At 39.6% G+C, this 24,625-nt stretch overlaps 1 protein-coding gene across 3 annotated transcripts in view; it reads left to right on the top strand.

Moving 5' to 3' along the window:
* The window catches only part of sema3bl (sema domain, immunoglobulin domain (Ig), short basic domain, secreted, (semaphorin) 3bl), an 80,667-nt gene that overhangs the window by 13,314 nt on the left and 42,728 nt on the right, over window positions 1-24,625 (top strand). For 2 of the 3 annotated variants that reach the window (XM_084721565.1, XM_084721567.1), the window contains exons 2-3: window positions 10,878-11,038; window positions 20,125-20,187. In XM_084721565.1, coding sequence (XP_084577691.1) covers window positions 10,878-11,038; window positions 20,125-20,187 — 224 coding nt within the window. Of the gene's footprint in view, window positions 1-10,877; window positions 11,039-20,124; window positions 20,188-24,625 lie in introns of those variants that run through there. The other variant, XM_084721564.1, reaches the window with a different exon arrangement.

Below are 24,625 nucleotides of genomic sequence, written 5' to 3' on the forward strand. Positions count from 1 at the left end.
TAGAGTTGGAGGCCTGGGATGAGGCGTCGAGGGATAGAAGGATGGAGGGATGAGAGCAAAATGATTAAAGAGTGGAGTTTAAAGAGGGAATGAGGGAGATAAATAGAACTGGTTTTGCTTTAGAGAGAAATATACTGTAGTATGGGACTGATGAAGTGAAACAGTAAGAATAAAGAAGTGAGGAGGGAGGATGACAGATTTCTGAGACAGAAGTGAGGAAGTGTGAGATCTATAAAGAAAAGAAGCAGGAGTGAGGAAAAGGACGGAAGAAAGCTTGAGTTTAGAGAGGCAGGGTTTCTCATGGATCATTCTGGATGAGAGAGTGTGAGGTGTGTGGTGTGGGTGAGTAATGAGAGTCAGAGTGGGAGGAAAAAAAAGATGAAAGTGGACAAAGAGAAAGATGGATAAAGAGAAAGCAACTGGCCGTCAGGGAGGGAGGAAGATAAAGAGAGAAAGAGCGGGGAGGGAGAGATGATGAGGGAGGAAATGAGGGAGGAAGGGAAAGCAGAGGAGGGTGAGGGTTGATGAGAATCGAGGGTGATGAGGTAACACTCTGTGCTGTGTTTTGATTGGCCCAGCAGGGAAGATTGGGTAACAGAAACTCTGATAGGCATCCTGAGAGAAGAAGCTTTGAATATGTTGGTGTGTGTGTGTGTGAGTAAGAAAGAGCAGAGTTTTTGTGTGTCTGCTCTCTCTTTGGCGCTCATCTCAGTTCTCAGGGTTTTATCACATGATCGAGTGTGATAAAAATGCGAGCCGTGCGGGTAAGATGACATCTCCAGTGAGGAGCAGCAACAGGTTGGCAGAAAATCCCCGGATTTTCTCTGTCAGGAGTTATCAGGCCTGTGGTATTTTCTGCCAGAACTAATCACTGAGAGTTCTTACAATGAAAACACAGATATGTGGAGGTCATTAATACTCTCTAAATGACTGAGCTTAACAAAGAAACCTGGAAAAGATCATGAGAGTGACAGAAAAACTGTACTCTAAATAAAATCTTTAAATATAAACTGTGCAACTCTATAATAAGTTTTTGACTATAGAAATGAAACATGATAAGAAAAAACACAAAAGATGCACCCAGCATATTTAAAATGTATATGACATCAGAAAGAAACACCAGATTCTCAGTGTAGGAAATCTAACAATCATCAGTTCATAATAAAACGTGTGAGAGAGTCTGAACTTTGCTATTTAATCACCATTATACTCTGAGCTTTGAGAGGCTGCAGCTGTGCCTTCCCTCATCCGCTGCTGCTGTTTTTACTCAAGAAATCAAGAAAGAAGGTTTTCATTCAGATATGAACCCGTTTGTAGTCCGGATACATTTATCCCTGCCTTGGTGACGTATCACAACGGTCACTTAAACAAAAACATATTTTTCAAAAGTGAAAACCTCTTTTCTATCAGATGCTGGGGAGGCTTTAAGAAGAGTATAAGGAAATGCTTGTGAAATTTTAATTGTTTAATTGTTGACCTTGATAACATTAAATGAAACTACAGGATTTTTAGGTCAGAAATAAGTACATAATGTAGGTAACTTGTTGAGTCATAAAAGGCCTACACATTTCTACACATTAGAATTAGAATCAGAAATGACTTAAAACATAAAATAGTGCAGAAATTAAAATACAGGAATATAATATACTAAAGATTAAAGGAGAAACAATAAAATATAATGCTATGGTAGGCACAAAGGACCATACAAGGAGGTAAAATGAAGAGGATGAGAGGGAATATGAGACCTGGGAGAGGAGGGAGTGGTGAGAGGAGGAGAAGCGCCATGAGATGACTTTTTTTGTCCATACGGCAGATTCCAGAAATACTTGGCACACTGCAACAATATACAGCCGAGATGTAATGATACCCTGGGAAGTCTGTCAGCGGTGTAATGAGTCTAATGGGTCTTTATTTGTTTGTGAGCGTGAGTGTGTTTGTGTGTCGGAGCTCATGAAAACAAAATGTCAAAGAGCAATATTTAGAGACAGAGACTGACAGTGAGTTGTGTCAGCTGAGATTGGAATAGGTGTGACTGAACCAGGGGCTTATTAATTCATGATGGTGTGTGTGTGTGTGTGTGTGTTATGTGTGTTTCTGGCATGAATTGTGTAGCACAGGGGGTCTAATAGGCTTCAGATGTGTCCCCCTCTCCCACTGAGCCAACAGTAACACTGATACTATTGTGTGTTTGTGTGTGTGTGTGTGTGTGTGTGTGTGTGTGTGTGTGTGTGTGTGTGTGCCCACATGCATGCATGTGCATACATGTGTGGCTACAGCTTAACACAGCTTACACTCTGCCTTTGCCCAATTTGTACATTCGAGATGTCAGCATGAGATTTGAAAGTGGACTTTTTTTCATTCTCTGCCTCCTCTTTGAAAATCCTTTTCTTCTGTTTCCCCTCTTGAACCCACTTTCTCTCTCGTTTCCAGACCTGCCAGTGCAAATCTCATTTTAAACCGCTGGTGGCTCAGAGGGGGTGGAGATGGCGCTCTCATGTTCAAAAAAATGCTGCAATCTGCCATCTTGGATGACCCGATGGCAGGTAAAACATGACAACATGCCCTCTTGGATGGCCAAATGTGAAAGACAATGTGATAAAATGCCCTCTTGGGTGCCCTTCCAGTGCACAGAGTTTTAAAAGAAAGGAGAATTTTTATTCTAAGAGCAGTCTATCTAATATACCCTTTGTAAAATTATAATTGTCTGTGGTATTTTAATCAAATTTGATATTGGATTAGGTGAGGCTACATGCTGTGATCACACTGTTTTTTATCTAATAAGTCCCAGTTATCAGTCATCCGCAGGCATTTATTTGCAAATGTGAGCTTATTACTTTATTATTTTCATTTGTCAAAAAGTCACCCGAATACAGGGAACAAAGTCTGTGAAACTCAAAAGTTTTTACCCCAAAACCTGCCTTTTTTGAGGTCTCCAAGTTAGCATGTATGGTGCCCTGCATACAACTGGTGCCCTTTTAATTTTCTTACCCCTGCCTTTTCTGCTATTGTTTTGAACCATTTTCTGGTACGTTCCCCCTTTATCAGCAAATGCAAAAATGCACTCACGCAGTCATGCTGCCGTCCATTTCATCACACTTGATCTTTTCTGTTTTATCTATAATCAGAGGATTACATTCCAGTGGTCCTTGGGTGATGAAAGGACCATGTAAGCTCTCAGATCAAACAAAAATATGCAAATAAGCAAATGGTCTTTCAACAGCAGTGGTGAATTGCACCGTCCACATGTCTCCGATTTGACTGACACCAGGGAATCCTGACCAAGCAGAACATTGACAGTGTAAACAAATCTCAAAATAGATTATTGCCTACGTATCTTTGAAGGGGCTCAGACGGCATGATGCTCGAGCTGAGGTTTGACACGTACAGTGAAACCAGATGCTCTCTGGCGTGTCGCTTTGGTTTGGCACGGCTGCTGTTTGTCAATGCAGTGTCGGCTGGCTGCCCTCAGGGAAACAAGACACATTGGAGACAGATGTAGACATTTCCCTATGGATGCTGCGAGGAATTCTGTGGATGTATAGGGTCCGGAGACACAAGACGGATAAAAAGAGGGACAGGAGAGACAGATTCAGCAGCAACAGGGGACAGAAGCAGGAAGACAGATGGTCAGGCATGAGAGAAGAAATTGAAGACATGTTTGAAAATGACTTCAACAGAGGAAAAATGACACCAGAGAGGAAGTTAAAGATAGATAGACAGAGGAGACAGACCACGATGGATAGGGAGAAAAGTTAAATGGAGAGATGTGCGGACGGATAGACAGCAGGAGAGAGGGAAGGGTTGGAGAGGTGAGACAGGAGTGTGGTTTCCACAGTGAGGCGATGAGCTGCTGGAGTGATAACAAGCTGCACATGGAAGCTGTTAGCTCACCTTTACCCTCTGTTTGTGTGTGTGTGTGTGCAGCTGTGGTATTTATGTGCTTACATTCTTGTTGTTATGTGAGGGAGATTTGTGTACACTTCTGAGTGATTTATGAGTTACAGAGGTGGAAAGTAATTAGAGCGACATCAAACAGGAATCTGCTTCCAAGCGTGTTTGTGAGTGTGTGTACAGCATGAAGCTGGAAACTAAGTGAAACAAGATACGCTGAGCAAACAATATTCAGCTTGACAGAGAAAGTCAGATAATTTCTGCATTTAAAGATGAAAGATCTTTATAAATAGATCACCTGTCAAACAACCTATCAAAATGCACCTGTGGTCGTCAAACATATTTTGAAAGAGTTGTGATGATGATGTTGTTGTGTGTGTTGGCCTGATAATCATTGTTCAGAGACTTAGAACTTAATTTTAAATAGTAGTGGGGTGCATCCTTGTTTAAAGCATAATATCTGTGCCATAAAGTCATACATCAAGTTTCTAGAGATACATGATCTTGCTGTGTGGTGGCTTGTTTTGTGTAAAAAATGTAAAAGGAACTCAATTTTGTAATGTTCATCCTCATGACTGTAGAGTCGTTCTTCAACTTGACTAGATTTTTATGTATTGTGTCATTCCAAAATTACCTCAACTTTTTTCATAGTCAGTCAACTTAAAATTTTAAGGCAGTTTAAAAACTTTTGTTAAAGTTAAAGCAAATAATTTATTTTTACAGTGTGAATGCATTATCATGAAATGTGCTATACACATTAATTCCCCACACGATGAATTGTACTTTGATGATCCCTTCACTTTGCCAATTAGCAAACTAAAGCTCATGTTGCTGATTTTAGCATTTATCCCAAAGCGTCATTGTTCCTACTGTTAGCACAACCTCACTGAGCCGCCATCACTGCAATAGACTCTCGTTTTTCACTGTAGAGTCTCATCTTGTTTAATTTTTGCACCCGCCACCTAGACGATATGCATAACTCAATGCAAGCATGATGTTGCTTTTAAGAGCCAGGTTAATATACCATGCACCTTTTGTGTTTTTCTGGACATTTTTCCTTTAACTGGTTGTGACAGTAGACATATTGGGATGAAATGGAGGGATAGAGAAACACAAAAACAACAAAGGTTCCTGGCCAGAGGAGAACTTGAGACTTACTGTTACATGGTATGCATCTTAACCACTGCACCACCTGACAGTTTGAAAGAACTTGATCAGAATTTGGCCTTTTCTCTTTTTAATTGCCCCTCGGAAAATAATTTAGATAAATATGACAAATCTACTGAACCTTGTTAGTCGTGGCCAGATAATCTTAGGTCACCCTCATACTTGATTCTATCAAATTTGATAACCATGCCCTTGTAACCAGACATTATCCATCCTCTGCAGTCTTTCCTGTCAAAACAAAGAGATGTGCAGGGAACATTCATCTCATGTTAATACCCGCAGTATCTGTTAAAGTTCTCAGCACACACCACAAGTCACTCCTCATCACTCACTCTCCAACCAGAGGTCAACTCAGGGCTCAGAGCTGCGTGGAAAAAATTGAACTTGTGGAAGCAGACAGTCATGGCTGACGATGTGTAGAGCTGCCTGCATGTTCTGCTGATAACCCGTGTCATGATAACACATATTAGACCTTCAGCTGAAATATCTGGCCGCTACATGTCTACTGGCATCAATGATGCATGTTTATAATGTACTTAATTATGTTGTATGTAGTATTGTAACTTTATCAGCATTGCATTTTAAAAAAGTCAAACCATTTAGCAAATTTTCAAAAGTCAATAATGAAACACAGAAAACAAAACATTTGGTATGAAAATTCATAACGTGCAATGGCACAGATCTCTAGTATCTAATGTAAAACAGCTCTGAAGCTTATCTTCTTCTTCTGTCTCCTCATCATATTTTTACTGCTTACCCTGTCAGTCCCAATAAATCCATCACACATCACCACACACTCTGCCTGTCTCTCTTCCTTCTCATTATTTCCTGACTCTTACCAGCTGCTAAAAGCCGCATTCACCCCCCTCTCCGACTTTATCTTTCTCTCCCTAACTTCCTCGAACTCCCTCCCTCCCCGCAGTACATCGCCGATGTGTTCCTGCTCCTCATTATTCTCTTGCCAGCAGCTTTAAAGTTTTACATCCAGTCTTTCTTATTAAACTAAACTAAAACTCCTCATCACTGTCTTTGGAGGAACAACATTTAACAGGCTTCGATGTCAGTTTGCCTCAGAGGAGGAGAGAGGAGAGAGTTTCAGCACAGCTGTTGGCTTGTGCTGGTTTTGATTTGGCTGCTGCAAAGACCCTATTAGGGAGTATATATACAGAGAAAACATGATAAAGTGTTAAACTGTTGAAAGAGATATCCCAAAAAAGTTTCTTCTGCACTGATAATGAGGGTAATCTGGGGTGAGGCTCTGTGAATGTGTTTGTATATATATATATATATATATATATATATATATATATATATATATATATATATATATATATATATATATATACATATATGTATGTATGTATGTGTGCCTGCAGGCAAGACAGATCTGAAAAAAGAGTAAAGAATGACTGGGGCATCTATTCATGTGAGTACAGTAAGGTTGAGATTAGTAATCAGTTAACAGAAAGTTTAGTCAATTGACAGAAAATGAATTATTGATTGATAACTGAAGTAATTTATCAATTAATAAGAGGTGAGCAAGCTTGGTACCTAACTTTCCCCTTTCCAGTTTCCCACTCTTTTCTAGACTTGTCAATGTTGGAAAGAAAAACACATTTTGAAGATGCTGCTTGCGGACCTGTACAAGTGACGTAGTCACAGCTTAAGTTAGCTATGTCAGCAAAACTCTAGCTAATTAGCTAGCTAATGATAGATGTAGATTAGCTAGCTAGTTAGTACATGTTCTGCTAACATTAGCTATCAGGTGTAACTACCTAGCTAATGATTGTTGTAACTTAGTTTGCTAGTTAGCTAATTAGCTAACCTAAAATCTGATTATCATTATACCAACATACAACTGTAAAAGTGTCTTACATGAAAGGAGTGAGGACTTAAGGCCAAGCGACCCTTCCTAAGTCCTGCTCCTTTTTGCAGAACCTTGTGAATTGCTACTTTACTCTTTCCTGATATGCAATGTGCTAGACTCGTGAATATAACATTGATGGTCAACAGATGTTGCTGTGGGATCTGTAAAAGCAACATATTGTCACATCTTTAGTGCTAGTTTATCATATCATTGGCTAGCTAGTTACGTTTGATAGCTAATTTTAGCTAGCGTTTTGCTGACATTAATTTAAGATGTTAAGTTGACCGAAGTTCCACCAGGTACCAAGCTTGCTCAACAGTTTGAGCACAGAGCAAAAGGGAGTGGGACTTAAGTTAATTTTACAAGTCAAGAAAGTTAAAAATTGTGCTTGGTTTATCATAGTTTAGTTTAGCTTTGTGAAAAAGCTCAGTGACCTACATTGCTCGTCTCATACGATATACATAATCAACACCAACATCACTTTCCCTAATGTTATCATACCTGAAGTGATTTATCCAGCAACTCTTGGTCTTTTTATCAACTGGGGAGCGAAAGAACAAGGAAGAGCTGTTATACGGTATAAAAAAACACAGGCATCGTAGCTTCTGTGGCTAACATTACTTATTCATCACTTATGTGACTGATGGGTGTGTAGTCTTTCTAATAATGTATCTTCACAGGTTTAACACTAGACCACCACAGTTTTATGACAAAAGGCGACTTTCCTGACTTGTAAAACTATCTTTTAAGTCGACAAACCTCATATGTGTAATTCATGGCACAATTCAGATGGGATATCAAAAAAATATTGGTCCTTCATCATAAACTACAGTTCATAGTTTTACCAAAGTCAGGATCCATGGAACAGGATGGACTCTGTCTGTAAAGATAATTCTTACATGCCCTACTGTACAGTATACAGATGTGTGGAAGCTTGAGAAACAGATTTCTAATAAAAACAGGTCTGTGTGCATGTGTGTGTGTCTGCAAGGCTCCAGTGATGGACAAGGTGTCACTGGTACACGGGGCCCCTGTGCTTCACTCACTCAATGCCCTTGCTGAGTGGTGAGTGACTGGGCCCACTTTCTCACCGTACGTGTGTGTGCGTAGGACGGAGTGAAAAAAGCAAGAGACAAATAGCTAGCGTGACAGACGAGTGATGAGAGGTAGACAGAAAACTGTTTCACCCGAAATACCTCTCCACCGAGAGTTTAACATACCGGAGACATCTTCTCACACACGTATTTCTCTCCTCTCCTCATCTGGTTATGTAGAAAGAGACAGAGAGGTGATATAGAAAAAGAGTCAGGACAAAAAAGGAAAGGTAGGAGAGGCAGATGTAAGAGGTGTTTCTGTGAGAAAGTGGAAGATTTTAGAGTTGCTGAGGCTGAGATGTGGCGAGCTAGCTGTTGTTTCTTTACTTGTGTATGTACTTTATATGTACAGTGTATGTGTGTGTGTGTATGAGACACCCCGCGACTAGCTGAACTTGACTTCAACCTGCTCTCCACCGCTCCTGCAGAGTCATTGCATCAACCTTTTGACTTTGAAGCTGCTGCCAGATCAGAGAGGAGATCCAGGTGCAGCCTGGTGCATACAGACGGACTCCTGCTCTCCCACTGATACATGTTTACTTATGTATATGGGAGTGTGTATCTGGTGTGTGTGTGTGTGTGTGTGTGTGTGTGTGTGTGTTTGTATGCTGTCATAAAGTCTTCAGAAACTCAACAGTAGTCTTTTCCTGGAACATCCTTTAATGCGCAGGAATGATGTGTTGACAGCAGCAACAGGAGCAGGTTTGTAGACAAATATAGTGGAACAAAAGAAGATATTATCCATGGAATCCCACAGGAGACATGGAGTTCTGCAGCACTGAATAGAAAATTCAAAATTAAAAGGAGAGAGAGAGAAAAAAGAAAGATCCAATCATGAGTATAAAGATCATTCAGGATTTTAGCTCCATGAACCTGTCAGTCTCTGAAGGATGTTGCAGTCCATGTTTAGTTGTTCTTGGGTGTCAGGGACCAAGCAGTGAGGCAAAGAGGAGAACGGGGCTTTGTTGAAAAAAGAGGGTTTTTATTTACCCAAAAAAATGGTAAACAATATAAACCAGGAACTTAATAACTAGGCCTATAAAAGAGGTCAACAGAATATAACTATACTCAAAATGACAGCAACAAAACAAGGTGTTGACTGCACAAAGTGAACTAACAAAATGAAACATGAGGGAACATATATACTGGCTTGGCCAAACCAACTCACACAAAAGGGGAAAACACAATGGGTATCCACTAAAACTAATACACAGGAAAAACTAACTAAACCCAACCCCCCCTCCGACATGGCTGGAGATGGTATGGCCTGATGAGCTGGCCACAGGATTTAACAGGTTCCACCCAATGGCCACACCTTTTGCCTGTCCAGGAGGAAACCACCCCCACCAGCATGGTAACTCAAAAGAAGACAAAGAAAAATGTTTGATACAACAGAAAATTACTAAATTTAACCTTACAGTGTGAAAATGTGTGCACTCCATTTAAACAATGTAAAGCTAAAGGGAAATAAAGAAATTATAACTCAAATAAACTGTAATGTGGACTTGAATTGTTTGGGGTGTGGCTGACTGCAAATTAAATTAATCTGTGCATTGAACAAAGAAGTGAGGTGAGTGTGTGCATGGTTTTACCCTCAACTGTCCATTTGTGTGGCCTTGGCCATCACATTGGGTTTGAATAATAAAACTGTATAAGTTTTGTCTCGACAGTGTAATTTAATTTAACAGTATTATGGACTATTTTTCTGTTCCATGTAGTGGTAAAGTTACAAAATAAGCTGTAATCCTGGTGTAACCACAAAATGTCACTTTCAATTCATTCAAGTGAAGAAGAGGCCGATAAGAATTATTTCTTTTTCTGTTGCAAGTCGACTGCACTTTTTTCACTATGAATGAACTCACTTGCCAGCTAGTAAGATTAACCAATATCAAGCCTGTTTGAGGGAAATGCTACTTGCATCTCAATCAAACAGCAAATGTACCCCACATTTCCCAGTGTAGTGTTGGTCTTATGTCCGAATAAGCACCCTTGTCACTTTTATGTCAAAGCCATAACAACAGTCTTACAAAGTCGGACTTTGTCTGAACTGAATGTCTTCAGATTAACATGAAGGCAGCAGCAGCACAAGTTAAAACATGCAAAAACAGAAAATGAAAACATGCAGGAGAGACTCATCAAATGCATGTCTTGTTTTGCCTTAGAAGATCATTATAAATGAATGTCTGCAATTTTATACGCAAAACCATTTAATTTATTAAACACTGTGAATGTGCTAATGTTTGACACATGGATGAAGGTTTCAGTGGCAAAATTTGATAATCTATCAGTTGCAACCTGTGGGAGAACAGAAACCACTGTCTTTCCTCACAGTCAGACCCTTTTTAACTGTTGAATGTAAAAGTCAACCATGTCTGACAAAATGCCATTACTTTAGCAGACAGATGAAGGCAGCAATGTGCAGAATGAGCAGGTGCAGCTGCAACAAGTGAGGCTGATGAGCTCTCTGTACGAGATGCAAAAATGTTCTCACAAAACACTCCAACCTTCTAAGAAACCGCTTTGATCATAAGCCTTTCATCTGTTTCCTTTTTCTTCTTTTTCGCCCTGAGCAGTTCAGTTTAGTGTGTTATTTCTCTCTATGTTTAGTCTACCTTGTCTTTTTGATTTATTTTCCTGCGTGGATTTTATGTTGCTTGAAGTGATTTTCTTTAATTTCTGTGAAAAATGCTGTGGAAATTAAACTCATTTATCTCTTTGCTTCCTCCCTACATCAGTATCTCTGTTACTTTTCTCTCCACTTTATCCTGCTTTCCTTTTCTATCTCATTTCTTCCTCCATCTCTCCTGCGTGTTTCTTTTGAATGTCATTGCTCATCCTTCTCTTCCCTCTCTCTGCAGACCTGCTGTCCACCAATAGGTCGTCTGTCTTCAGCGGTCATCATGGCCAGCTCTCTCTTACTGCCGTCTTCCTGGATGAGTACCGTGACCGCCTCTTCTTGGGAGGGAAGGACGTCCTGTACTCCCTCCTGCTGGGACCCACCAGCAGCGAGTCCAAAGAGGTGAGCGTTTTACAGACAGACAGATGTATTTTAATGTATATTCTGTCCTGCTCTGATGATGGATGTTTTGTGAAAGGATAGTTACTGTCCAGTGTACATCCATCATTACATTTTGATTTAAGTTGCAGTGACTCTGCGAGGGGTTTCAATCTGTAGGATGTGATATATGAGTTGAAGATATAGGCGTAGGATTTTGTGTTTTTCAGAAATCCCCCTATGTAGAACATCTGTTTAAGCACTCTGTGTCATAAATCAACCATAAACCTGGTGTCTTAAACCTTAGCAGCCATTTTAATGCATATTGCTGCTATTGCATCATCACCAAAATGGTAACAGAAAACAGTGATGAAATTTTTAAATAAAACTTAAAGAAAGGTCAGATTTCAGGATGACACACCTGCTTTCTGGGATAAATTTGTGATTTCTGTCGGATCAATTCCAGACTATTAACATATGGCACACATGCACTGCATAACACACATTTTGAAATCTATTTGAAACAGGGTAACATTTTATTTGAAAGGGGTGTGCCATAACCATGTCATGACACCTGTCATGAACATAAAGGGTTCTTAGAAGTCATCATGAATGTTACTTGACATTAACCAGGACATAAATGTCTTTGTTATGACAACTTTAGATTAACTAAGGCAACATAGTCTGTCAGTGGAGCCTCTCTGGAAACCGAGACATTCTGACTGCTCTCCTTTTCGGATCCTTTCCTTCACAAGACAGATGGACAACCAGAGATTAGAATAGATTTATGTGTTTGTTTGTTTTACTACCTGCTGACAGCAGCTTTTCTGCATTCTCCAATCTCTCCCATTATATGAAACCGTGATTTTCCCCACAGAAGGGGGCGTGGCATTGCCAACTTGGGCTGGGTGACGTATTATCTGATGTGTGACAGTGTAATGACAGCCTTAATGCACACCCCATTCAAAATAAAGTGATTCTGAAATTTGTGTATAAAGGCAGTCTCTGCAATGAGATGTGTTATTTTGAGGTTTGTTTGCCCATAAACAGGGTTGCTCTCACTGAATTGGTCCCATTTTACATCTCCCTTCTTTTGTCAAAATCTTCCTACGGTCTCATGTCATTTGTGCCACAGAAACACCTGTAAATGTGCAGCTTGTTGTGAATCAAATCTTGTTTTTCTCCCTACGTCACCTTTAATCTGTACATTCACAGTCATTAAGGTTTGTCAGACACAGTGGTTGTGCTGTGGGTTTCTTTGGCACAACAGAGAGACATGAGAGATGAATTATGATCCGAAAATCAGATTTGCAAACTATGCTTCAATTTTCCACTGTTATCAAACATTTAGAGAAAGACTGCTCCCATGCTATTATCATTATTTCAGATTTAAAGCATTGTTTTCTTCTATCTACAAATATAGGATCTTTGATTTTTAACTGTTCAAATAAGTTTGTTAATTTTGGGAAGACTCACAGAGTTTATGTCTCTTTGATGAAAAGCTTCTTGTTTGAGTCAAGAAGACCAGACACAGTATGTTAACAATTAGGGGAAAATGTGTTTCTCATATTAGACTGGAATTCATATTTAATGTAATTTCTTCAGTGGAACAGTAGACACACAGTAGATACTGTGTTATGCAGTGATTTGTGGAGTTATTATACCTTTGAGTTTTCAGAAAGTTTTTATTGGAAGGCTTTGACATCAGGGAAATGAGCAGATTTACTTGAAATCGGGATTTCATTTCATCTCCGTGTGCATCTGTAGAGGAATAGTTCTGGGAAAATATGTGGCACGTTTATTCATATTTTATACTTTTCAGTGGGGCACCCAGTTTAATGTGTGTTCCATTAAACTGGTTTCCAGTAAGTACAGAACAAAAATAACTCCACAACAGAAAGCCTCAGCGTGTTTCAGCACTTTAGCTGAGAGCGACTGTGTGTGTGTGCACGTTAATGTGTGTGTACTTTTGCTCATGCATGGGTCAAAGCGACTGCACTGACGCAAAGAGAAATGGGTGAACAGGGAATTTACGCACACAGAGAGCCAGATGTCGCCTACCTTATCCACCCTTTAATTCCTCTTCATACCTCTCTCAGCCTCCTCTTGCTGCTCTCTTGGCTGATGATCACTTAATGCCCCGTGCTTCTATTGGAGCCAGCCGTTGTGAAATCTATCAGTGATGCCAGTTGAATTAAACAAAGGTTAAAAAGATAAAACACATCTGCCAAATACTCCATAACTCAGTGCTGACAGGAGAAAAGAAAGGAAAAAAGAACACCACAAAAATGAAATGAATTCAAGCGGTGCTTACCTTCATAAAAGAAATGTTCACTCCAAGAAAACATGTTGAGGTTAAATCAAGGTTGCTATGCATACCAGTGTCAATGTTGAACAGCGGAATTGGAGCCAAGAATTGATTAGCCTAGCTTAGCATAATGAGCGGAAGCAGGAGGAAACAGCCAGCATCTCTAAGTTGAAAAATATGTCCTCCAACACCACAAAGTTCCCTGTAAAAAACTGTTATTATATTTTACATTTCTGTTTCCGTATAGATTAGAAAAAAATAAATTCACCATCTTACTGTAATTATGAGCTTTTTTTTTTAAACATAAGACAGAGCAAACTGCTTCCTCTGCCTGCATTCTTTATATTAAGCTAGGTTAACCATCTTTCCTCTCCAGTCAGCATAATGTACCATCATGGCTTTTCCATTGTCACTTTTGGCTACACTGAGTCAAACCATGCTGTGTTGATTCACATTTCCGTTAGCAGTTATATCCAACCTGTTGTCATTGCCAACTCATCAGACACCAACATTTTGTCACTGCAGTGGTCTCGCATAGCCAGACCTCTTTCCACAGTGCTCAGCGCTGGAGAAAGGTCTGGCTCCATAAATTAACCCTTGTGTGGTGTTCGGGTCTGTGGGACCAGTTTTCAATGTTTACTAAAAGAAAAATGATGTGATTAATATTTGTTTCAATCATGAGACAGATTGGCTTTAGCTTGTTTTTTGTGAAGACCATGTACCACCAACACATTTATATTACATTCATGATCAGTCATGTTACTGCTGAAATAAAAACTGATATTTACTGATTTTGCTGGGAGTTTTTTTGCAAAATTCTTTTATTGTAAAGAATCTGTAGGAAATGAGAGATCCACGAGTAACCCTGTTGTTAATGGAGATGCAAATCCCTGCTGTGCTGGGATGATGCACCGAATCAAATGAGTGAAGCCAAGTCAAGCCAGCACATGTGAATGTAAAGGGTCTTTTGGAAAGAAAGTGAATAAGTTTATATCACAAAATGTTTCACTATCCATTTAAATAAAGGGCTAGTTTACATTTAAAGTTTGTGTTGACATTGTAAAAAAACATTTGAAATTTTCATGACCACGATGAAGTTGTAAACCACCACTTGTGAACACACTAGCCTGTATAGCTTTCCAGCTCAATCTCAGCCCACCAGAGTTTACAACATCTCTTTGGCATAAAAACCTGGTTTGCCACCCTTTCCACTGTAACCCTGACCACAGCGCAGTAAAATTGGAAATGGGAGTAAGGTGTAATTCTAAACACAAGGTTTCGGTCGGGAAAAAGTCAGATGGCAGTGAATCAGTGCATCCAACGTGTTTCTGCCCAAACTGGATCCAGTTCCTACTGAATCAGATCTGGGAAGTGGAACAATACATTTAATGATAATTACCCAGGAAAAACTAAAACAAATACTGATTTAGCCCATCTAAATGTTTCATATGATGAAGTAAATATTCCACTTTCTTCTTGCTAAAACATAAACAGGTATGATTGGTATTTGTTTTTTTACGCCTGGAAATGTGGTTGGCACCTGTCAAAGACTAAACGGATGTTCCAGCATGTTCAGACGCTGGTGTGTTTTGCTCAGTGTTTAGTCATGCACAGTGTTTTGTGTTGCTGTGCTTCCTTGGTGATTTTTTGAGATGGCTTCCTGCCCACTTTACTTAATGTGTCTTAATTCTAGAGTAATCTCTTTGGCCTCAAAGTAAAACAACATGCAAAGAGACGTGTTGCTAAAAGCAGAGGTAGTGCTGAAATTTAAAGCTTCTCCCGAGGGAAGTTCTTGGATTTAAGGGTGCAAAGGTTCTTATGATGTTACAGTCCAGTATGTAAAGCAGGCAATTTTAGCTATGTCGCATCCTGATTCAGTCAAAAATAAACTCATCACATCTGATGATTCAGACTTTCTGCTTCTGCCAAATTTTGCTTTGGCCCAGTAACACTGAGCTGACAGAAAAGACAGATGGTTTTGTGCATAAATTACAACTGAGTTGACCAAACTGGAAAGGCATCTGCTTACATTAGTGTGCAGCAGCATGATGTTGTTACATATGGTAGCTTGCATCCCTGATTTCAAAGCTATAATATGCAATTTCTGCATTAAAATGCTGTTACCTCTTTTCTTGAGTTGTGTATTTACATTACCCCAATGGTCAAACCCTTAAACATGTGTAATTTATTCAAGGGAACAGTGTGTTTCCTTGCTATCCATTAGTTGCTGTAACTTCCAGGACAACATTTGATAGGTCCAGTCCATTTTCACCAGAAAAATATGCACCATGGTTGCATGTACAGGCAGCATGTTTCAACTGTTTCTACTATTTTTGTTCAGTGCTAGGTGCATCTGACTTACATAGAGTAGTAAAGCTCTGGTAAGCATGTCGCTGCCGGTATTCTCCCCCAGTATTATATGTCATTTTGGGAGTAACTGGAAATCGACCTATTCTGTCATGTAGGTATGAGGATGTGTTGGATACGTTTGATGAATCAGAGAGTGAGGAAGGAAGGAAAAACTACTAGTAACTTTAATAAAAATGAATACATCACCTCGTTTAACAATGAAGAAAACAATTCCCATGATCCCACGCTAACCGTAACCGAAACAAAACAAAAACATAAAAAGGAAAGTATATTTTAATTGTGGCATTCTTATCAGTCAGTGGTTGTTTAGTCTCATGATATAAGAATTTACAATTGTGCTAGAGAGTTTTAATCTGTTGCAGGTTGTTTAGCAGCCTGTGCACAAACAAAAACATAATTTGATTTCTATCTTTCCATGATTTTGGCCAGCTTATGAAGTATTGTGTTGGTAGCTGGTGATGTTTTTCAAGGTCCTCTTTAGTTTATGTTAAAAGTTATGATCAATTTCAGTTTGACGTTTAAAGGAAAGACTGTGTTATCAACCATCCTGCTTGGCGCGCTTGTTTCCAGCTCTGAATAGATTTTTTTTTGCTGTTTAAATAAACACTGTTCCAAGTTCAAAGATCGAAGACATAACAAACATGAACTATGTCTGAGGGTGGATTGAAAATTAAAGAACACTTTGAAGAGGCAGAGTCACATTGACGAAGTGTCAAGAAACGGTTAAACAGAGGGAGGAACATTAATGGCGGGTGGAGGTCGGCCATACTTCCCAAAGCGTGCGTAACAGGATTCCTGGACAATTGACTGGAATATTGCAGCACACTGACTCAGACCACTGCCAGCCAGGTTTTAGGCAGGGCTTGATTTCACAGTATATCAGTATCAGTCAGACATGCTATCAGGCTGCTCCAGGTCAGGCTGTGTGTGTGAGCCAAAGAAACCAGGTTCAGAGATGTAGACCATTTCAAGCCAAGTGTTAGGCCGGACCTAATTTATTGATTCATTTCAGCCAGGCATAAAACAAATTATCATTTGTAATGGATTTCCACAATTGCAAGCCAGCTTTTAAAGCAGGCTGGGTGTCAGGCAGACTCTCCGATCAGATGGTGTGACGTTATGCTGAGAGTTTTCACTAATAAAATACTATCTAGCAGGAATGTATGTTGCCATGGCAATAAACAGAAACTTTCAGGTTAGTCAAATCAAGCACAACCCAACATCTTCTTATTGTCGATTTTATTATATTCTGGTGATCACTAATTAAAGTAACTCCATAACCTGGGAACCAAACTCTTGTTTTTATTTGCTCTATATTTTATTTGCTTTTATATGATGATTGATGGAGGAGTGTCACTGGTCCACATTTGTCATCCAATTCACATTTTACTGCTCTGATTGGCTGAAGGTTCATCCAATTACATCAACTCCTCCAGCTCATGAAACTCTGATCAAACTGTCAAACAAGGCCGTGTTGATAAAAATCAAGGTTCTGTCACTGTATTGCTTATTTCTCGCCTCAAATGTTTTCTGAAATTAAAGAAAGTATACATATGGTGTGCTGTTTATCTGTAGTAAGAGAAAGATCATGACCAGGTAAACCAAGCACTGCTACTTCACTCATTTCATTGCTCTGATTGGTTGTGGGTATATCCAGTTGTGACCAAAGCCTTTTTGGTCAGTGGGTGTTGATAACGCACCTTGAGAATTGAAACTGAGTTGAGAGGTTCCAGACTAATTCACATTTGTGAATTAATCTGGTGATGCCAGGCTAGGAAGTCCAAGGTGAATGCAGAGAAGGAAAATGAAAACTATGCAAAAAGAGAATATATTAAAAATGCAATTTAAAAAGGCCTATTATTATTCTGAGAATATATATATGGCAACATTTTCTTTTACAGATAGGATATTTCAATGGTTAAAATATTTCTCTCTCTCCAGTGTCCCATCCTGTATCCATACAGGACTTAGAAGAGAATTTGAATCTGTGATGAACTGGGACAGTTTTGACAGAAGAGATGAAATTCAGGGAGTGATGAGCAAAGCAGGAGAATGTGGTTCTGTTTTGAGCCAACGGGACAGAAACATTCACTCATCCTTTAAACTCAATTTACTTCATCTCACAATTTATGGTCCTATCACGTTATCGCTTCCTCATGCTTACATACTCACATACATACTGAAAACCCCTCTAGCTACCACAGTGGCCCCACACTTACACACACACACACACACACACACACACACACACACACACACGTGCGCGCTCTCCATACGGAGTGAACATAATGCAAGTTGAGGCCATTTGTTTTCCTCTCTGGTTTCTATTCTCCCTGTTAGCCAAAACAAAGCAACTTTCCTACTGGACCATACAAAGACTTATTGTCTCAGAGAAACCCTCTGATGGTCTGCACGAAACTGCAGTATTACACGCGTCATTGTCTAAACACTGAGGCCGATGTGGGCTTTCCTCTTCAGTAGCAATTTCATTTCATTTTTCATTTGCTGAAAGCAACGTGGAAACTAGTCCCATTGTTTTAGCTCCAAATTTCATTTCACGCTTATCTGAGATTCACCTCTTCTATTGAATTGAATTGGCAGAACGAGGGGAAGACTTTGGGGCTTTCCTAATCAGGCGAACTTGGATCTTTACTGTGAGAACTGTGAGAAGATGAAAATTGAAGAGATTTTTATTTATTTATATTTTCTTTTTCTTTTTTTTAAGCACCAGATGGTCTTGTGAGGATACTCTGAGGGTCTCTCAGTGTATCTGAGAAAAGCTTTCCTGCTTGTTTGTAGCCAAAAGCCTAATTTAATTTCTAGGCACAAAGCAGAAGACTGACACCAAAGGGGACTGAGCAATTAGTCTCTGGAGTCAACGCTTTTATATTTGCTGTAGTCGAGTACATATTGTCAAGAGTAAGCAAGTAGAGTTGCACAAACATTTTTGGACAATTCAGTCTTAATTACATGGGGATTTAAACTTCATGGATGTAAAAAGGACAGACATTAAACATCTCATGATAGCAAAATTATGTAGCCTCTTCTTCTGGCTTGAAGGGTGGCTAAAAAAATAGAATAATTTATATATTCAAACTTGAAAAAAAAATTAAAGTCAGATTAAATTTAGCTTTTGGTAGTTTTACTTTCATTGGCTGAGGTTTTGAGGTATTTATGTGTCTCTTAGATATGTGACATAACCCTATCATATTTGTGATGAAAGAATTTTTTCTGGCGCTCATAACATTTGAATAAATAGAACTAAAAATTTATATGCAACATCAATTTCCAAATACCAATGTCCTCCATGGAAAACCCACTGAACATGTTTTAAAGGCGCAGCGCTCCTGACAACAGTACAGTGGTTGAGTTGACTAATCCACTTGGACAGACAGATGAATGGACAGGAGGACGGGGGGAGCTTGTTTTCACCTTACACCAGAAAAGTGATCAGGACACACAGGGGGCACATAGAAGAAACCTCAAAAAAGTGTCAATTTTTTCAAAAGTGAAGTCAGTTTCTGTTAAAGATTCAGTTGGTAATGTTTGTCATATTTGGTGATAGTGTCACTACATCCTGACAGGAGTACACAAGACAGATAATATGTGAAAAAATCCGGTTCCTCTGGCTTCTTCTAGTGCTCCTAATGGCATCTGTAAGAATCCACTGCACCTGAAAAAAGCAAGAAATCAGAGAAAGGAGGAGTCTACCAATTTGGAGCTATTTTTCTTCAGAATCGCCCAACCCAGATTACACCATAATTTAAATAGAATAACAACATGATAGGATGGGACTTCTCCCCTCCATTCTTCCAGGATCTGCGCCCAAGGACTATTAATTAAGTAGAAAGTAGTTCCAATGAAAACTGGTCAAATATGCAGAGTTGCCGGACATTGTTTCTGATATTATACAAAGCTGTTGATTCATTTTTTGTAATGTTTGTTTTAAGGCTGTGAGAACCACAAAAGAAATTCCTCTCACCTCCATTGTATTTGGGTGGAGAATGTTAAATCTAAATTATCCGCTTATAATTATGATAAATGCGTCTGTCGTGTCTCAATCAAGGTTTCAGCTTTACAAGCCAAAAGTTAACTCCCAAAGTCGTCAGTTCTTCATTCCAAAGCCTTTGTTTCATCACATGTAGAGCTGCATGTAGACCTGCTCTGCTCAATTTGCCACTAATTGCTATAAAGGTAAATTTTCAGGGAAAATAATTCAAATTTAACAACACATGGGCTGATGATTATGTTTTGATTGCATTAACAGTCACATAAAGCCTGCGTCAGCTCAAAAAAGCAATTACATTTTGCAATATGGCTGAATAAGGTGGGTGTTTGCATTTCTACAACATTATGAGGTCATTAATCACACTCTTTTTTTTTTTTATCTTTCTCTGTTCCTCCATCTTTCTCTTTTTATCTTTCTTCATAGATCTACTGGCCCCCGTTACCTGGCAACAGAGAGGACTGTATTCAAACGGGGAAGGATCCTCAGGTAGGTGACTAACAGTAAACTCCTGCTTGTTTTAACACATCTCCATTCAAATATGTGTGGTGACTCATTCCAAACATGGAAATTCAATCAAGTTCAACGTATTTCGTATTTGCCCCGACTGGTGCTACTACCTAGATCAAAATGCTTCGCGTCCGCTTGTGTCTTCTCAGCAACTTTGTTTGCACTGTTGCTGCATTTTCTTCATACTCAAATTGACCACACTCAGGGTGGCTTCACACCTTGCAGTTAATAAGTTTGTGAACTTGGAGTGTCTGTTCTCCTTAGTTCTGTTTCTTTTCGCACAAAGAAAAATCCAACTGAACCAAAATGCATCACCGCAAAACACTTGAGAACATTCTCTCCACTAATTGGTCAGGTGTGTCTGGGATGGAAGCAAGAAAGTAGATAAACACACACACACACACACACACACACACACACACACACACACACACACACACACACACACAAAACACTGCAGGTAAAAAAAAGGGAAAACTTCAGGGAAAGCCACAGAGGAAGGATCCCCATCCTAGGATGGATACCAGCATAAACAGCATACTGTACAGTAGAGACCAGTTTGATTTTTCTCTGTTGCTTTGCTGCTGAAGCCTTCAAGACTTGTTTCCTGCTTTTATTTTGTAACCAGCTCTGTTGCCAATGTCCTGTCTGTTTGCAGATTTAAAATTTTTTTTTGCCTGGCCTGACCACCTGCCCACCTCAAAAGCCTTTTATTCTACCAGCTGAGCCCTGCAGCTGGAAACTCATTTTTTTGTTTCCAGTAACTTGACTACAACATGGTCAAAATGAACCCAATGGACCCTGCTTTTTTCCATAAATGAGGTGACTGGGTTGACCTGTGCTGTTGAGCAGCTTTATACTTTTTGCCAAAATGGCTCCAGTGAAAAGCAGAGAAGCAGCTCTCAGCATGGCACTTGTGTCCTCCAGTCCCTGGCTTGTCACATTGGTGTACAGGCTCTCAGAGACTTTTGGCTTCTCACCAACTGAGCCCTTCAGTAACTTCAGTCTCTCTGCGGTTCTTCTGTATCTTCCTGCTCCAGCTTGAATTTTTCCACTTCTAATTTATTGAAAGACATTTGGGATCCAGGATAGAAAATATTTATGTACTTGCGCCCCCTTTTTAACAGCAGTCCCTGAATGGGGGCATGTGAAGTGCAGAATGTGCCTCTAGCAGTATCACAAACTAACTATACAGTAAATGACATACTTAGACAGTTTAGTGCTGTGTTGTGTTGTGCTGATACTTCAGTTTCCTAACCTGCAACAGTTGGTACTCTAGTCTCTGCTACCCCACATCCCCAAAAAGGCACAGTGAACTGTAGACTAAAGACACTAATGAAGTCTACACCTGCACTCTCAAGATAGTTTAATAATCATAATGAACTTTTTCAAGTAGCCATGAATCAGACCAGTCCTTGTTAACCTCTTCAGTTATGTTGGGATGTCCACGTCGCCAACTTTACTCTTTTTCAGATGTCCATGTACCAAATCTGTAGTTGGGAAGTGTGCTTAAACACGTTCTCATGTTGGGCTACATTTTGGTGAGTGAAAATCTGGCAAGGCCATTTTAAAAGGGATTTGGACAATAGCCCTGCGGTTTTTTGCGTGCAGTTTAAACATGTTATTTTGGCCTATTCTCTTTGAACATTTCTGTATACTGGAGCCCCTAAAGGATACTGAAATTACATAATTTGGGTATGACTAGAAAGCTGAGACTTGTGAATTCAATGGGAACAAATTGCAAATGACAGACCACAAGTGCTTGCCATGCAATCACCAACAATTTTTGCATAAATCTCCAAAATATCAAAAGTTTTTATCCATTTATATCTTATCAATTTCTATTAATTCTATTGTGATTACAATGATTAAATTGTGCACGAAAACTGCTGAGACTTATGAGACATAATTGAGCATGGCAATGGCAATCATATACTCTAAACTCTAAACATTCATAATTTGAATAGGCACCAAACACACAATCTTTATTCCAGATTTATAAGTAGAAAAACTTGACACAGTGTTGGGCTGCATCTTAAATTAATCTTCAGGTTCCAGCTTTCAGACGTTTTCCACTTTTATGTGGCATATACTGTTGATCTATCTCCCCCTAAGATCTCCTGCCCCCCCCCCCCCCCCCCCCAAAAAAAAAGACGGAGAGATACACAGAAAGAGAAAACTTTCAGTAGATGATTTTTATCGGTTCTGTAAAGAAAGAAAGGGAGGCGGCTGCATCTCCTAATGAAAACTCAAAAAACGGAAGGAGGAAAGAGGAGAAGGAACTAAGAAAAATGGAAGGAGTTAGGGAGGAACATGTAGGAGGTTTACACACAAGAGGAAAGGGGGATGTAAGAGAGGAGAAAAACACAACGAGAGGACGGGTTTCATCTAATTATGACCATGTTTACAACAAGAGAAAAGAGGGATGGGAAACCACCTCAAATAATGTCACAAAACAAACCATTTCAGAACGAAGTTTTAGCTTCAAATAAAATACCACTGTAATGAGAGGGACCAGTGCTCAGTGTGTCAGCACCTTGACTTGTTTACCTCCTCACAAGCTGAGGCAGCTTTGTATTTCTTAACCTGAAGGAGGTTAAAGAAGCAACTTCACAGCAGATAAAAGAGAAGGAAGCTGATGGAAAACGGGAGGAAAGACAGAAATAGACAATGATGGTTATAAAAGCATCATAAACAGGAAAGAAAGACCTAATAAAGTAAAACAAGTAGTTCAACCATCTGCAGGACGGAGTTTATAGCCACACCACTCATGTGGCAATGCCAGTCTGTTGATCAGTCCACCACTTTAGTCCAGACTGAAATATCTCAGGAACTGCTTCAGGGATTGCCATTAAATAGTGTACATTTGTTATCCCATGAAACCTGTGTCTCAACAGCTGTTGGATGGATTGTCATGACATTTGATACAGACCTTAACGTTTCCTTCAGGATGAATTGTGATAACTTTTGTGAACCCTGAACTTTTAAAATAAAATCATCATCAGGTCAAAATTTTAATTTTTCCAATACTCATCATCGAGGGAAGTGATGTATGGCTGCTGTCATCCATAGCATGGCGCTGAGTCTTGTCAAACCTGCGGTGTGGACCTTTTGTCAGTCAGAGTTGTTGTACTCTATGTTGCTACAGTTGCTTCAGGTCTGGCAAACCAATCATTGCTCGCTGATGTAAAATGGGTCACCACCTGTGCACCAGCTTGGGAATGTCCCCATAGAAAAAGATTTGAAAAACTCTGGTATACTGTGAAATATGGACAGATTTACCTGGCTGTGATATTCTTAATTAACGTCATGTGTTTGGCAGGGGCTTGAATTTATAGCTTTATGATGACAAACTAAACGAAGAACATAAGCAATAAAGAATGCATTGAATAGATAGGAGATAGAAAATAAGAAACAAAAAAGGGCAATCATTGAGAGAAAGGAGGAAAGTGTAAGAGAAAAGAAGGAATAAAGGAAGCCTCTTTTCTTTGATGCACTGAGACATCGTGAAACTTTCTCCCAGTTGGAGAAGAAGCTCTCAGTGGCTTTAGTGGTATTCAGAATACATAAACTAGCACTAATTACTGGTGTACACATGTACATCACACACAAACAGACACACACACACAAAAATGAAGACAATGTGGTTAAAGTTCTGTGACTTTTTGTGCTCATGGTGAGGACTCTGACAGCCGCCTCCATCTGGAATGGGTTAGAAGGTGTGTGTGTGTGTGTGTGTGTGTGTGTGTGTGTGTGTGTGTGTGTGTGTGTGTGTGTTTGTGTCTATATGTTCTCTGTGTTTGAAGTGGCAGGTGTGTCTTGGGTGTCTTATATCAGTTTTATTAGGTGTTTCCTCTGCACGCTGCCCACAAGGCTCACACAACACTAGGTGTGTGTGTGTGTGTGCGCGCGCTACTGTAGTGTCCAGTGTACAGGAGGAGTCACAATGCATTATTAGACAGGTCTTAAAACAGGATGTGTGTAACTCTACCTTACTTGTGCCAAAGGAGTCATAAAGTGTGTGTGTGTGTGTGTGCGTGTGTTTGTGTGTGAGTGACAGATAGAGATGTTTGTCTGCTCATGTTAAACTGTACAGAAATCTTTCTGCATTCCTTCACGTCTCTCTTTGTTTCTTAGTGTTTCGGTGTCAATTTCGATGGATTGCCGCTGTATTGCGTGGCATCTACACAGCAAAAGACACGCTAACACACACATGTTCAATCTCAGATGTTTGCTGTCTGCGTCTGTTAAACATAACAGCGTTTGACAAAAAAATGGTGGAGGTTGAAGGGTGAAAGGTCACATTTTTTTTAACTTCTTTGTGTGTGTATCTATGTGAGTGTGTATGTGTTTGGTGATAGAGAAAAAAATACATATGAGATAGAGAGAGAGAGACAAATTAAGGAAAAACTGTGAA

This window comes from Lutjanus erythropterus, chromosome 6 (genome assembly GCF_056507025.1).
Source record: "Lutjanus erythropterus isolate fLutEry1 chromosome 6, fLutEry1.hap2, whole genome shotgun sequence".
Lineage (NCBI taxonomy): Eukaryota > Metazoa > Chordata > Actinopteri > Lutjaniformes > Lutjanidae > Lutjanus > Lutjanus erythropterus.